This window comes from Oryctolagus cuniculus, chromosome 1 (assembly GCF_051225735.1).
Source record: "Oryctolagus cuniculus isolate XC-2025 breed Fujian yellow rabbit chromosome 1, ASM5122573v1, whole genome shotgun sequence".
Lineage (NCBI taxonomy): Eukaryota > Metazoa > Chordata > Mammalia > Lagomorpha > Leporidae > Oryctolagus > Oryctolagus cuniculus.
In genome coordinates, this window is record NC_142867.1 from 95229569 (window position 1) to 95246172 (window position 16604).

At 35.1% G+C, this 16604-nt stretch overlaps 1 protein-coding gene across 6 annotated transcripts in view; it reads left to right on the forward strand.

The window, feature by feature from the left end:
• DYNC2H1 (dynein cytoplasmic 2 heavy chain 1) overlaps window positions 1–16604 on the forward strand; it is a 365259-nt gene that overhangs the window by 238151 nt on the left and 110504 nt on the right. For all 6 annotated transcript variants that reach the window (XR_016219689.1, XM_051820199.3, XM_002708539.6 and 3 more), the window contains 2 exons: window positions 2479–2687; window positions 6620–6724. Coding sequence is in view for 5 of the 6 variants with exons in the window: in XM_051820199.3 (XP_051676159.3) it covers window positions 2479–2687; window positions 6620–6724 (314 nt within the window). In the remaining variant the exon portion in view is untranslated. The remainder of the gene's footprint in view (window positions 1–2478; window positions 2688–6619; window positions 6725–16604) is intronic.

Consider the following 16604-nt stretch of genomic DNA (forward strand, 5'->3'; position numbering starts at 1 on the left):
TATAGTCTAAATTTTTATGTAAAGAGAACAAATTTCATGTATTTCCTATATGCAGCTTTGTTTTTTTTTTTAAAGATTTACTTACTTAAAAGGCAGAGTTCAGAGCAGTAGAGGCAGTAAGAGAGAGGTAGACAGAGAGAGAGGTCTTCCATCCACTAATTCACTCCCCTGGTGGACACAATGGCCGGAGCTGCACAGATCTGAAGCCAGGAGCCTGGAGCTTATCCTAGGTCTCCCACATGTGTGCAGGGGCCCAAGGACTTGGACCATCTTCTACTGCTTTAGCAGAGAGCTAGATCAGAAGTGGAGCAGCTGGGACTTGAACCAGCGCCCATATGGGATGCCAACACTGCTTTACCTACTACACGATGGTACCAGCCCTCCAATACACAGTTTTAAGAGAATAAGGAAACTTCCCACCCTTTATTCCACCTTTGCTCACTAGCTCCCATTCCCCCTCTTCCTTCCTTCCTTGTTTTTCCTATAATTGTTGTGATGATCTAATTTCAATTTACTTTCTAATCACAAATTTAATCTTCCACTAAATAAATAATTCAACAAGTAGTAAGTAGAACGAGCACTGTTCGTCAGGAATATAGACAAGAATATAATCTTTTTTTTCTTTCTTTCTTTCTTTTTTTTTTTTCTTTTTTTTTTTTTTTTTTTGACAGGCAGAGTGGACAATGAGAGAGAGACTGAGAGAAAGGTCTTCCTTTTGCCGTTGGTTCACCCTCCAATGGCCGCCGCGGCCGGCGCACTGTGCTGATCCGATGGCAGGAGCCAGGTACTTATCCTGGTCTCCCGTGGGATGCAGGGCCCAAGTACTTGGGCCATCCTCCACTGCCCTCCCTGGTCACAGCAGAGAGTTGGCCTGGAAGAGGGGCAGCCAGGACAGAATCCAGAGCCCTGACCGGGACTAGAACCCGGTGTGCCAGCACCGCAAGGCGGAGGATTAGCCTAGTGAGCCGCTGCGCTGGCTAAGAATATAATCTTATGATAGCAGGGAATTTTGCAATCAAGAGACCACTAAGTTAGGCAGACTTAAAAACAAACAAAAAAATCTATTGGGGACAATTGGTAGAAGGATTAATGGTCATGTGACTGAGAGTAAGTTCTTTTACCTTAAAACCCAAGTTTCCTGATCTGTAAAGTAGGAATAATAGTAGTTTGTACCTCTTTTTTTTTTTTAGTTGTTGAGAACTATAAATAAGAAAAATCATTAGAAGCCTTTAACATTTAGTACATTTAATGTTCTTGCCTCTTACTACTTTTCTATTGTTAAAATTTAAATTGTGTTCATTTTATACTGAAAAAGATAAAAATTTGCTTTTAGAGTAATGAGTTCAAGAAGGAAACATTTTCTTCCAAAATTTTTATAAAGTACTTCACACATTGCTGCTTCTGTAAGTTGTAAGGTACTCCAATGTTTCTGCATTGGTTAGTGCTTGACTTGTCAATGACTCATGTATCCATTACTTAGGTAGTATAAAGTGACTATTAATGAATAACTATGAAATCTCTTAGTCATTGTTGATAATTTGATATAGACAGGAAACAACTTTATTCCTCTATCATGTAGGTGCTCTTACCTTGCAGACGGCAACCTAAATTACCTATATCCCAAGGCGTAGAGCAACATGGCTATAAATTTTTGTGAATATCTTTAAGTTTTATAGTAATTTAATAGAACTAAAATAATGGCAACAACAATAAATAGTTTATATAATCTCTATATTTACTAGCAATAAAATTCTTTTCTTTTTTCAAATCAAAAGATAAGTTTATTTTGGTGCAAAATTTTCTGAGATCCATACAAGGAGTCTTCAAAAAGTTCATGGAAATTTATATTATGAAAAACTGCTTGGATTTCAATTGCATTTTGTAAAAAGACATCTTATTTTCTTTTAGTTTTTTATTTTTTAACTTTTATTTAATGAAATTCTTAAACTTTAACATCACTGAATTATGACTATGAGGGTATCTGCTAAAAATTGAAATAATCTAAAAAAGTTGCACTTTTTATATTTTTGTAGAGTAGAAAATGGATAATTGACTTTTTATAATGATTTTGGAGACTATCACATATGAAGGTGTTTTAGAGAATTTCCCTATTAATCATATTTTATGAATTGAGTATTTCCTCAAGTATTTAAAATTATGTTATGGACAGTTTATTTTAAGGAGTTTCCAATTTAAGTATGCAGCATTATTTGGAAAAGGAGGCTCTGAATTCAGAATACCACATTTCTATTCTATATCTCTGGAATTGTGTAACTTGTTCATTTTAGTAAATCAACCTCCCTATGCTTCGATTTCACCATCTGCTTGTAACTGCATAAAACTAATGCTGCTATGTTTGCTGTGAAGACTAAGTGATATGAAGATCTATATCTCCCATGTCTATAATGTCTGTAGCTGAAGACGGAAATTTGGTTAATATTTTACCAATGAAATTAATAAGATGATTTTAAATTTTAGGTACCAAAGATGTACAATGGGAATTTGTACATGGTTTACTTGAAAATGCTATTTATGGAGGACGTATAGATAACTGTTTTGACCTTAGAGTTCTTCAGTCATACCTAAAACAGTTTTTTAATTCTTCTGTGGATGATATATTAAACCAAAGGAACAAGAAAAGCATTTTTTCTTATCCCATGTCTCTGCCAAAATCTTGCAGCATTTTGGTAAGTAAAACTATTTTCAATCTATTTGAATCATTTCTTATTTTTGACTTACTTACAAATGAAGAATTATTCATAATACACATTACTATTATATTAATAAATGGTCTTATTCTTTAAACCCTAGTAAGACATCCTAGAAATGTAAGTATTTTGGAGTACTTATTAAAGGTTTATGTTAACAGAGTAGCATGTAGATAAGTCTTGAAAGGAATAGCCCTGGAAATTTAAAGAATGGAGACCTGAGGTGAAGAACTGGATTAGGAGAATATGTTTCCAGTTAGACATGAGTGTATTCTGTCTGATAATTTAAAAAATATGCAAAAGAATGTGAAGGCAGAAAAATATCCTAGCAAAAGTATAAATCAACAGGAATATTCAGGGAAAAATGGCAGGGCCAAGTCATTACTTTTCAATAATAACCTTGACTGTAAATAGCCAAATTTTCCAGTTAAAAGATAGAGTGGCTGAATGGATTTAAAGAAGATCCATTTACTTGCTGCCTGCAAGAAACGCACCAGTGGCACAGCAGGTTAAAGCCCCAGCCTGCAGCACCAACATTCTATATGGGCGCCAGTTCAAGCCTTGGCTATTCTGCTTCTAATCCAACTCCCTGCAAATGGGTCTGGGAAAGCAGCGGAGGATGGCCCAAGTGCTTGGGCTCCTGGATCCACTTGGGAGACCCAGAAGCAGCTTTGGGCTTCGTATTGGCTCAGCTCTGGCCATTGCAGCCATTTGGGGAGTTAACCAGTGGATAGAAGACCTGTTTCTCTCTGCCTTTCTCTGTAACTCTTTCAAATAAATAAACTAAATCTTAAAAAGAAAAACACCTCTCCAACAAAGATATATCTGTACTGAAAGTGAAAGGATGGAAACATATTCCATGCTAATGGAAAGCAAAAAAGAGCAAGAGTAGTCATCCTGATAAGACAAAATAGACTTTAACACAAAAACTATTAAACGAGACGAAGAATAGCATTATGAAATGATTTAAGAGATCAATTCAGTAGGAAGATATGACTACAGTCATATACCAGGGCACCTGGCTATTTCAAACCATGCTAACGTATCTTAAGGGAGACATAGATTGCGATACAATAGTAATAGGGGACTTTCATCAATGGACAGGTCAACTAGACAAAATCAACAAAGAAGGTAAAATATTTTAAGTATCTTTCTTCAGTTTCTGTCTTTTATATTTAGGCCTGCTTTAAATTTACAAAAGGAATCTACTTTATCTTTCACAGTGATGTTATTGTTTATGTGAGTATTTTAATGAGCTATAGATTTTTGTCTTGAATTACTATTTGAATGCCTCTTTTTTTTTAACTTTCATTTAATAAATATAAATTTACAAAGTACAGCTTTTGGATTATAGCGGTTTTTCCTCCATAACCTCCCTCCCACCCACAACCATCCCATCTCCCACTCCCTCTCCCATCCCATTCACATCAAGATTCATTTTCAATTATCTTTATATACAGAAGATAATTTAGTATATACTAAGTAAAGATTTCAACAGTTTGCACCCACACCCACACAGACACACAAAGTGTAAAATACTGTTTGGGTAGTAGTTATACTATTAATTCACATAGTACAACACATTACGGAGTAAGTGCACAGTGACTCCCGTTGTTGATTTAACAATTGACACTCTTGTTTATGATGTCAGTATCACCTGAGGCTCTTGTCATGAGCTGCCAAGGCTATGGAAGCCTCTTGAGTTCACCAACTCTGATCTTATTTAGACAAGGCCATAGTGAAAGTGGAAGTTCTCTCCCCCCTTCAGAGAATGGTACCTCCTCCTTAGATGGCCTGTTCTTTCTGCTGGATCTCATTCACAGAGATCTGGAAGCCTCTTTTCCAGAAAAATAATAACATTAGGCTAAGATTGCAATTCTACCTTATTTTACCACAAATCTGTATTTATAAATGTCCAAGTAATGCTTTTATTATATTGACTATTATCATTATACATTTCTTCATGAATTACAGATACATACATTCAATTATATAATTCTGCTTTTTGTTTTCTTCTCTCATCTAAATAGTTTTCAAGAATTCATTTCAGTAATTTTCAAAATACAAAGTTAACATTAAATATATTCTCATTTAGCTAAATGATTTCTTACATTATCATGTGTCCTATGTGTTATCTTTCACTTATTTATCTCATAATATTTATTAAACATTTAATGCTCAGTAAAATCTATGTTCTGCACATTTTGAGTATAGTGATGCATTTATGGAATTTACATTCTAGCAGGAGAACCTTAAGAGTGAATGAGCAGAGTATATAATATAGCTATTATATACTTTTGATGATGTATCCTAATAAGACTTTCATCTCTACTATTTGGTGCTTAAATTGAAAAATAGAATTCATGTGGAAATATGTATATCATAAATATTCACATAGTAAGTATACAATGCAATTAACTTTTGTTCATTGAACACATGAGTGTAGTAGCTAGCACTAGGATCAAGAACCAACCTTTTTAGCTCCCCAGAAACTCTCCTTATGGTCTACTGGCAATTACTACATTTTGCACAAAGGATACCTCATCCTAACTTCTAACTGCCTAGATAAGTTTTGGAAATTTTTCATCTGTTGTAAATGGTAACATACAGTAAATATTCTTTTTTGTTCAAGTGAGTATAAATCAGTTTAGATATGGATTTGCCAGTATTTTCATCAACATGTCAGTGTATAGTTCTAAATAGATGACTCTAGGCAGTTTCAATAAGATTTCACAGCTGTTTTGAAATGAATGAAATGTGTAATAATTCTACAAAGAGTAATAGCTTTAAACTTCCAGGATGATTGATGGGAATCACTGTTTAACCTTCTCCATAACTGAATTTGATAGGAAAGAGGATTCATGTGCTTGCACGTGTATACACACTCAAACAAATGTAAAAACATATGCTCGTGTACATTGTAATGGAACTCTTGAAGATTACAAATGTAATGTTGAACTCAAGGAGAGGAAAAACTTTAAGGGACAGCATGTCTTCCCAAAATTTGATTTATTTCTAGGTGCTGGGCTTCTGGGGTCCACTAGAAAATACTGCAGAGGCAGCTGCCAAGGATGAGAAAACATGATAGGAAGTCACAGAAAGTCTTCCCACCCCTGCTTCAGCAAACACAGGATAGACCCATGTATAATACATGGTATAACTTGTCTCCTCACAAAAGTGGACAGCCAAATCAATTCTCATCACTGAACAAAAATCAATGGATCCTCTTGGTCTATGCTTCTTTTATCTAGAGTCATAAGTGAAGAAATGTCCAGATTAATGTTCGGCAAGTCAGATATATGTGATGCTTAGAGTAATTCTTTGAATGAAATTATAAGATTACGGACGTGTTTCATCACACCTCACCAGCAACCTGAACACTGTGGAGTCGTTTTCTGATAAAATGACCTACAAAGCAGTGTGTCACACCAGAGTACATCTGTAGGTTTTCAGGGTTTCTGTAAATTAAAAATTGTTGCTGAAAATTTTTCTTAATATAATGTAAGCAGAATGTAAGCTGGTATAAAGAAGCATAAGCAAACTTCTGTACTGTACACAAGGTCTTCAGTGGGTTACAGGAAAAAAAAATAGGGCCTTCCTAAAACATCTAATGTAATATCATAGATAGTAGGCTTAACTACTCAACTATGTTTCAATTCAAGGTTCCTTTGTATATGTGAGAAAAGGTTTAAGGGGAGAAAATATAGTATCAAAGTAAGAAGATGTTTAATGATGGAGAATATTTCCCATTAATAATTGAGTTTATATCATACAACAGAAGATATATTCAGAAAATTGAAGCTATGAATAATTGATAATCTAACAATTCACAGTATTCATTCTTTCTGATTTCAGTGGTTATAAGTTCATTCCTTGGTGAAAAACTGTTTTTTTCACTTCTTTACGTTTAGGACTATCGTGCTGTCATTGAAAAACTTCCAGAAGATGACAAACCTAGTTTCTTTGGTCTACCTGCCAATATTGCTCGTTCATCACAGCGCATGATCAGTTCTCAGGTAATGTAAAACATACATATTTTCTTTACTTAGTAAATGGTTAATCTTTTGAGTATAAAGTAACTGAAAATAATCTTTGTAAAAATTAAGAGTAGAAATAGGAAAGAGAAGAGGAAGAAGGGTGGGAACGTTGGTGGGAGAGAGGTTAGGATGGGAAGTATCACTATATTCCTGAATCTATTTATATGAAATATGTGAAATTTATATACCTGGAATGAAATTTTTTAAAAAATGTTTTTTAATGTTTCCTTCAGGCTCAGTTTCATTTAATAGTACAGATTCTACAAAATCTTAATTTAAATTGTTTTTAATTTAGCACAACATGTTCTTGTGAGGCCTCTAGCTTGATTTATTTTGCTTGGGATTTCTTTACTCTGGGTCGCTATATGAATTTCAGGAATGTTTTCCTAATTCTGTAAAGAATGTCATTGGTATTTCTTTTAAATTTTTTATTAATATAAAGAGAAATTTCATAGATATGTATAGTTATCTTCTTAGTATCCTTCCTTTCTCCCTCCCTCCTTCAAGCATCTTACTTCCTTCTTTTCATTCCTTTAATTTTTGCAAAATAAATTCAATTTACTTTATAATCATGGGGTTAATGCACCATTAACCACAATATTCAACAAATAAAAAAGTAGACCACTGTTCTAGAGGAATATAGACAAGAGCTAAAAACAGTCAAGTCATAAGATGTGTATTTCATTGTTATATAAATTTTATTATATTAACTACCACGTACCAGAGAAAATATATCATATTTGGCATTTTGAGACTGGCTTATTTCACTCAGCGTAATGGTTTCCAGTTGCATCCATTTTGTTACAAAAGACAGGACGTCAATTTTTGTATGGCTGAGTAGATGTCCATAGTGTGTATATACCGCCTTTTCTTCAAATAGTCATCAGTTGATGGACATCTGGGTTAATTCTGTTCTTAGCTACTGTGAATTAAACTGCAATAAAAATGCAATAAACTTTCGTATTGCTAATTTCAATATGCTTGGGTGAATTTCCAGGAGTGGGACAGCTGGGTCAACTGTTAAAACTATGAGGATTCTGCATATTGCCTTCCATAAGGGTTGTACTAGTTTACATTCCCACCAACAGTGTATTAAAGTAGCTTTTCTCCACTTCCCTCGCCAGCATTCATTATATTTTTGATGTATTGGATGGTAGCCATTCTAATGGGGATGAGGTGAAACCTCATTGTGGTTTTGATTTGTATTGACCTGATGGCTAGTGATGCTGAGCATCTTTTCATATGTCTATTGACCATTTGAATTTCATACTTTGAAAAATGCCCATTTATGTTCTTAGCCCACTTCTTAACTGGATTCTTTGTTTCTTTCTTGAGGTCTTTATAGATCTGTTTTTTCATTCTTTATTGGTTTCATGGTTTGCAATTATTGTCTCCTATTCTATAGGTTGTTTCTTCACTTTGTTGAGTGTTTCTTTTGCAGTCCAGAAGCTTCTTAGCTTCTGGGGTCTTTTCCAAGAAGTCTTTGCCTTTGTTAATATCTTACAGAACTTCCCCAATGTTTTCCTCTAGTAATTTTCTGGAATCAGGTCATAGGTTTCGATCCTTGATCCATGTTGAGTTGATTTTTGTATAAGATGTGGGATGAGGTTTTCTTCTCAGTAAAATGGTCTGCTCTATTATTTATCTGCTTTACAGGCAGGGTGTCGTCTTTGGTGTCTGTCTTCCATAGTTTGTTCTTCTCAGTGTTTGTATTTTATGCCTGGTGTTTGGTTTGGGAAATGTGCTTGGGGCATCTTCCACTGTTTTCCCAGGTGTGTTAGCAGAGAGCTGGATTGGAAGCAGAGCAGCCAGTCTGGAACTGGTGCCCACATAAGATACTGGTGTTACAAAGGGTGGCTTAACCCGTTACACCACAATGCTGGCCCCTTTTCCAGACTCATAAGTAGGTAACCATGTGTCGAGTAAAACTATGTGTATTCTGTAAGTAGAGGAAGAAGGAATGTACAGATAATGTGGTAAATTTAGTGGTGACTGCTACAGATGGAGAACGGTGCTTGGCTGTTAAGGAGTGGTGATTATTGTGAGCCTTACAATTGGGTTTATAGTCTTTTTAGTGTTTCCATATAATGCAAATTACAAAAGAAATTGATAATTGTGTTTTACTTATTGAAATTAAATGTCAGCATCTAGTTCATTAAATGAGTTGCCAACAATGACTTAACTCTTCAATGTTTGTGCTTTGAACTCTAGCATTAACTACCTCAGAAATGTCAACTTAATTTTTTTAAATGTTCAAGTTAGAAAATTTCTTAAAGTGAAAGAATTTTTGATCTATGGAAGGATTGTTTGCTTGCAGAACTAGTAAACTAAATACAGCTTAATATTTTTGCATAATATAAAGACTTACTGTGAAAGAGTGCAGTGTATTGCTGAAAGAAGGGTATTTTCTAGAGACCTCTGCAACTTTGGCTATAATGTTATTTTTTTTTCAGTGGTTGCCCTAAAATTTGCAATATATTTTGTTTTTTTCTCTGTGTGTGTGTATGTGTATATATATACACACATATATATATGTACATATATACACATATATATATACACATACACACACATATATATGTGTGTATATATATACATATATATACATATATACATATATATATACATACATACATACGGAGTGTGTGTGTGTATATATACACACGTATATATGTATATGTGTGTGTGTGTGTGTGTATACATACATACATACATACGGAGCAGCCAGGACTAGAACCAGCACCTATATGGGATGCTGGTACTGCCTCAGGCTGAGAATTAACAGAATGCACCACAGTGCCAGCCCCAACGTTACTCTTGAGACAGAAAAGGATACTTTAGAAAATCCAAATGTTCCTTAATTATTCACTTTGATAATCATATTTCCTCTTCCATAAACAAAATATTTTAACTGTAACTATGATGTATATTAGTGCTTTAAAAATTTTTGTCTGCTAAATTTTCAAAATAAATTATAATTTGAGAATAAAAAAATTGAATTTTTTTCATTGGAAAAAGACTTTAAGCAGTGCTTATCTTTTTTTTAAGATTTATTTTATTTTATTTATTTGAAAGACAGAGTTACAGAGAGAGGCAAAGACAGAGAGAGAGGTCTTCCATCCGATGGCTCACAGCCCAGTTGGCCACTACAACTGGAGCTGTGCTGATCTGAAGCCAGGAGCTTCCTCTGAGTCTCTCTCGCGGGTACAGGGTCCCAAGGACTTGGGCCATCTTCTGCTATCTCAGGCCATAGCAGAGAGCTGGATCAGAAGAGCAGCAGCTGGGACTAGAACTGGCACCCATATAGGATGCCAGGGCTTTAACCCACTGTGCCACAGCGCTGGCCCAAATATTACTTTTCAATGTCACTAATTTTACCTTGTCATTTCCTTGATTTGGTATCTAGTAATGCCTTTTTAATGAATATTTTGGCATTTTATGATTCTTTTTGCTCAGTATTAAAATTTCGCTTTTAAAAATGGAGAAATAGGGAATGGAAGGAATAGACAAACTGAAAATTGATAGGTTAACATATATTCTTTTTTAACAGATTGATTTATTCATTTGAAAGGGGGAGTGTGAAGGAGAGAGAATTCTTCCATCCATTGGTTACTCCCCAAATACTTAAAACAGCCAGAGCTGGCCCTGACAGAATCCAGGAGGCTGAATCACCATCCAAGTCTCTTATATGGGTGGCAGGGACCCAGGTACTTGAGCTGTCATCTGCTTCTTCCAGGAGCATTAGCAGGGTAGAAACGGAATAGCTGAGACTTGCATCAGCACTCTGATAAGGGATCTGGGTGTCCAAAGCAGTGGCTGAACTCTACTATGATGTCTGCCCCTAAGATGTTTTTTGATCATTTTAATTAACTACTGCAACACAGAGCTGCCTACCTTGATGTACATGAAAGTTTTAGTAACAGGCTTCTACTGCATTCAGAAGTAAGAGTGTGAAAAAGCTAATAACTGTGCAAATACTAGTAACTAAGACTGAAGGAGGAAAAATCGGATGTGTTGGGAGGAGAAAACATACCTGTGGTTACCAGACTAACAAAGACGAAAAAACCATGTAATTGAAAATTAGTTTTTAACATGGAATCCTATAAAAGAAATCTTTTAGTCTCAACAATGATAAATTTTATAGTACTAGAATTATGTGATACACTGTTACTGTTCTGAACATAATTTATTAGAAACCAAGTTATGTCAGATAACTTTACTTAGATCTCTAAACTGATATTTCTCTTTTCCCATATAAAGTCACTTACGGTTTTACAGTATATCTAGTACTATCACTTTAATCAGTATATATGATAAAGATAATTAAGATGACTTTTAGTACGTTTTTTATTTTTATAATAGGATTTGTGCTAAGCATTTGTATGCATTATCTCATAAATTCAAGCCCAATAAGGGCTTATTTTCCCACAGACTACATTTGTAGTAAGTTACTGAACTGGAAGTTATATGTGTTAATGAATACTACTGTTTTGTGCACTCATAGGGAACATATAAACCCTTGATTGGGGGCTCTATTGTTTCATGAGATTCCATAGCTTTTCTTCATAGAAGTTCCACTTTCTACAAAGCCTCAATTACATGGAGAAAGCAAAAAGATCTATTTCTAGGCAAAAATTATTTTTGTGTGTTTTCATGACCCTTTGAAAAAATAATTAAAATCGAATCTATTTACAAATACATATTTTTGCATATAGGGAAGCCTAGAAGAGAAATACATGAAATCTTTACAAAATTAAGAAAATGTAATAGAGTCTTGACAGTAAAAGATTTTACTATTCAGTTTCTTATGAATAGGAAACCTTTACATTAGCCTTCAGTTATCCCTCAGATTGTTAAACTCCTTTATAGCTAAAATAAAATAATTGTGTACAAGTCAGATTTTGTGCCAAAACAGTTCAGTAATTTTGTGTTTAATGAAGTGGTTTCACTGATTTTGTATTCTTCAGAAGTACCATCACATTCTATGGAAAATATTACTTAAAAACTTAAGAAGCATTTGTGTCCATTATTTACCTGAATAGCTTCATACATAGATAACTTAAATTTACAATGATATCTGAAACTCAGATTCTGAGACTGTATTAAAGAGGCAGTCAACATAACTACTACTTGGCTAGAATATTTCAGTTGCAACTACTGCACTGGCCTTGTTGCTGATGGGGATCAGATTGTTGCTTAGAGCTGTTGATTGACTCTGCCAAGTGCAAACAAAGTAATAGCATAAAAAAATTATAGTTGCAACAAATTATATCCATATGAAGCATGAAGACAGTTCATCACATTTACAAAATGTAGAAATTAGGTATATAAAGTCAGTAAGACAAAAGCTTTATTCATATTGTGAATCATTCAAACCAACATGAATCAGAATGAAATATTTTCTACTTGCTTATTTTGAAAGCTGCTGGATTCAATAACTGTGTTCAATAACTTACCTGCACCAGTAAAAAACTGCTATTATATGTTTACTATGCTTCTTTATTGAATCACTTCAGTCAAAATCTTTGCAAGAGGTGCATGGCCCAATTCATAGCATTCCATTGCTTTGTATTTCCCTTTGCTAGATTTGTCTTCTGTTGTTGTAAAAAGCAACATTTAAGCTTCATTATTTTCTTTTTTCTTTTCTTTCCTTTTAAATTAGTTGTTAATCCACAGTTGCAGATGTAGATGTAAAGCCATCCTTAAATTATCTTAGTTGCCTTTCCAGCTAAATTAAACCCTGTAACCAATAGAGCACCTAAAAGGTAATCTATACATTTGAAATTGACACTTTGAGATGTGATGACTTTGAACAGCCCTTGTCTTGAGTGTTGACAAACTTTTTTTATACTATTTGTTGAACTCATTACTTAGTATGAGTATTTGAATAAATCGTATTTGAATAAAATTAAATTGAAAATATATCTTAGTGAAAAATAATGGGATAGGAGAGAGAGGATTAAGGAGGATGGAGGGAGGATGGGAAGAATCACTATATTCCTAAACTTGTATTTATGAAATGCATGACATTTGCATACCTTAAAAAGATTTCTGGGAATAAAAATAAATTAAACCCTGGACAGTTTCTCTTAACTCTGATATAAGTAACTAGTGTCATAATATCATATTATCTGGACTAAGTTGTTTAAAATTTAGATTCATAATTCTATCCCTGGAGTGTAAAAGCAGGCTGTTTACAATGAAATTTGGAATCTGTATCTTTCACAAGCTTTTTGGGTGACTCTGAGACACCCGAAATTTTGAGAGCATCTATGCTAGAGTTAGAAGAAACTGTAAAGATTTCTTTGGTGTACCTCAATAATAAAATCAACATTTCTAAATCATTTTTAAAAAGATTTATTTGAGAGGCAGTGTTATGGACAGAGAAAGGGAGGGAGGGCGAGAAAGGGAGAAAGGGAGAGAGAAGTCTTCATCCTCTGGTTCACTCCCCAAATGGCCACAACAGCCGGAGCTGATCTGTATCAAAGCCTCAAGCCTTGAGCTTTTTCTGGGTCTCCCACTTGGGTGCAAGTGTCCAAGCTTGGGCCATCTTCCATTGCTTTCCCAGGCCATCAGCTGGGAGCTAGACTGGAAATGGGGCAGCTGAAACATGAATCAGTGCCCATAGGGGATGCCAGTGCTGCAGGAGGAGGCTTATTTAGCCTACTATGCCACAGCACCACCCACATTGAATTCATTTTTACAATGTGACCAAATGTTTTTAAATGGAACATAGACCAAATTTAAAAAAAGTAACTTCAGTAAGGTATTGTTGGAACAGGGTATTCAAAACTTATTTAGAAAGCTATGTCCGTCATACAGTGATAAACAGGAGGCCTAGAATTAGAGCCTGGTTTTTCTGAACTTGGTCTCTTAACCTGCTTTATTTTCCATAAGGCTCATTAAAACCTTTGTGTGTTCTTATTCTGACATTTTGCTGTCTTTTTCAAAATATTGCATTTGATACATGTAAATAATTGTAAAATTACTATATTAAGTATTACATATAATGCAATTATATAGACATGTAAGTAAAACATTGAAAGTCTGATACTGGCTCGTGGATTCCATTGTAACTTAACCTGAGAACTAAGGTACTGTCAGGATCTTACATCAACTGATGTGATTCTCTTCTGTCATCTCCCTTGTGTTTCTGCTGAAGGAGCTACCAACAGACTTGGCTAAACCTTTTTTTTTTTTATAGCTTATACCGTCAAAAATATTTTATTATATATGTCCGTTTTCTCTTACACACACACACACACACACACGCACACTTGTGCTTAAAATATATTGTTTTTGCTTATTTTCATCTAATGAAACACTATATTCCGTGAGGAATTTAAGAAATTATATTTTCCCCCCAGCTTTGTTTTTCTTAGATCTATTCCTGTTGTTGGTTTGGCCGTGGTTTCATTCTTTATTATTGCTCTTCAGTTTTTCTTTATGTAACTGTAGCAGTTTTCTTTAATCTGTTCACTTATTGATGAGCATTTGAGTCACTCCACCTTTTTTTACTTACAAAGCAGTGCTATTGTGAATACTTGTAAATATGTCTCCCAGTGCATATGTGCAAAAATTTCCCTAGAGTATATGTTAAGGAATAGAATTACTGTGTCAAATTGTTTTTAGTGGGTGTGCTAATTTACTTTTGTTCCAGCAGAATGTAATATCTACATCTTTTAAATCTCAACAACGTATTTTTGGGTAACTTCCTTTTGGCCAATCTGGTAGATTAAAATGGTAATTTATTGCACTATTAATTTGCATTTTTGATTACTAATGAGGCTGAATATCCTTTCCTTGTGTATGGAACATTTCTGCTTACTCAGTTGGAGAGATGGAAATGAGGCAGATGTGGTTGAAGCACAGTGAGGGAAAGGAAAGTGACAGGATTTGAGACTGGAAGGTATCTGGGGTGGAGGTGAACTGGATGATTTTGAACTCTGAGCTGTGAAAATAATGATCACACTGGTAGATTATGACTTGCAGAGAGTAAATAACAGAGAAATAAGACTTAAAAGGAAATTAGGTAAGTTAGAAAGTGGTCATAGTAGACTAATTCTGTTACTCAAAAATGGTAGCAGATTTTGGTAGGGAACTGTTATTGATCAAACTTCTGATTACCCTTACTTCTATAAAAACTATATGTATGTGTTCTTCTAAGAGCTACATATTTTTCCTAAAGTACCAGCTGCTATTCACTTATTTTTTTCTAAATACGCTTTGAGGTTCCAGAATTTTTTTTCAAACTGAATAGCAATTCCACAGAAAAAATTATTTAAAAGTGTTATAATTATTAAAATGTAATGATGGGTTTTTTATTGCCAAAATTTGAAGGTTAATTGCTAGCATAATTTTTTAACTTTAATAGATACAAATTTTGAAAGTACAACTTTTGGATTATAGTGGTTTTTTTTCCCCTATTACCTCCCTTACACCCGCAACCATCCCATCTCCCACTCCTTCTCCCATCCCATTCTTCATCAAGATTCATTTTCAATTATCTTTATATACAGAAGATTAACTTAGTATATACTAATTAAAGATTTTAACAGTTTGCACCCACACAGGAACACAAAGTATAAAGTACTGTTTGAGTAGTAGTTATACTGTTAATTCACATAGTACAACACATTAAGGACAGAGATCCTACATGGTGAGTAAGTGCATAGTGACTCCCATTGTTGATTTAACAATTGACACTCTTGTTTATGGCATCAGTAATCACCCAAGGCTCTTGACATGAGCTGCCAAGGCTGTGGAAGCCTCTTGAGTTAGCCAACTCCAACCTTAGATAAGGCCATAGTCAAAGTGGAAGTTCTCTCCCCCCTTCAGAGAAAGGTACCTCCTTCTTAGATGGCCTGTTCTTTCTGCTGGGATCTCACTCAGAGATCTTTCATGTAGGTCATTTTTTTGCCACAGTGTCTTGGCTTTCCACTCCTGAGAAACTCTCATGGGCTTTTTAGCCAGATCCAAATGCCTTAAGGGCTGATTCTGAGGACAGAGTGCTATTTCGGGCTGTGTATCCCACTTCCCAAGTTGGATCGTTCTCTCCTTTTTAATTCTATCAGTGATTATTAACAGATACAAGTCTTGTTTATGTGATCCCTTTGATGCTTAATCCTATCATTATGATCAATTATGAACTGAAACTGATCACTTTGACTAATAAGATGGCATTGGTACATGCCACCTTGATGGGATTGATTTGGAATCCTCTGGCATGCTTCTAGCTCTACCATTAGGGGTAAATTTGAGTATTTACCAAACTGTACACTTCCTCCCTCTCTTATTCCCACTCTTACATTTAACAGGGATCACTTTTCAGTTAAAGTTAAATACCTAAGAATAATTGTGTATTAAAGAGTTCAACAAATGGTGGGGTTTTTTTGTTTGTTTGTTTGTTTGTTTGTTTTTGACAGGCAGAGTGGAAAGTGAGAGAGAGACAGAGAGAAAGGTCTTCCTTTGCCGTTGGTTCACCCACCAATGGCCGCCGCGGCCGGCGCACTGCGCTGATCTGATGGCAGGAGCCAGGTACTTATCCTGGTCTCCCATGGGGTGCAGGGCCCAAGCACTTGGGCCATCCTCCACTGCACTCCCTGGCCATAGCAGAGAGCTGGCCTGGAAGAGGGGCAACCGGGACAAAATCCGGCGCTCCGACCGGGACTAGAACCTGGTGTGCCGGCGCTGCAAGGCGGAGGATTAGCCTAGTGAGCCGCGGCGCCGGCAACAAATGGTATTAAGTAGAACAAAAAGAATACTAAAAGGGATAAAAGAGTAAGTTGTTCCTTGACAGTCAGGACAAGGGCTGATCAAGTCTTTGTTTCTCATAGTGTCCATTTCATTGGAGCCTTTT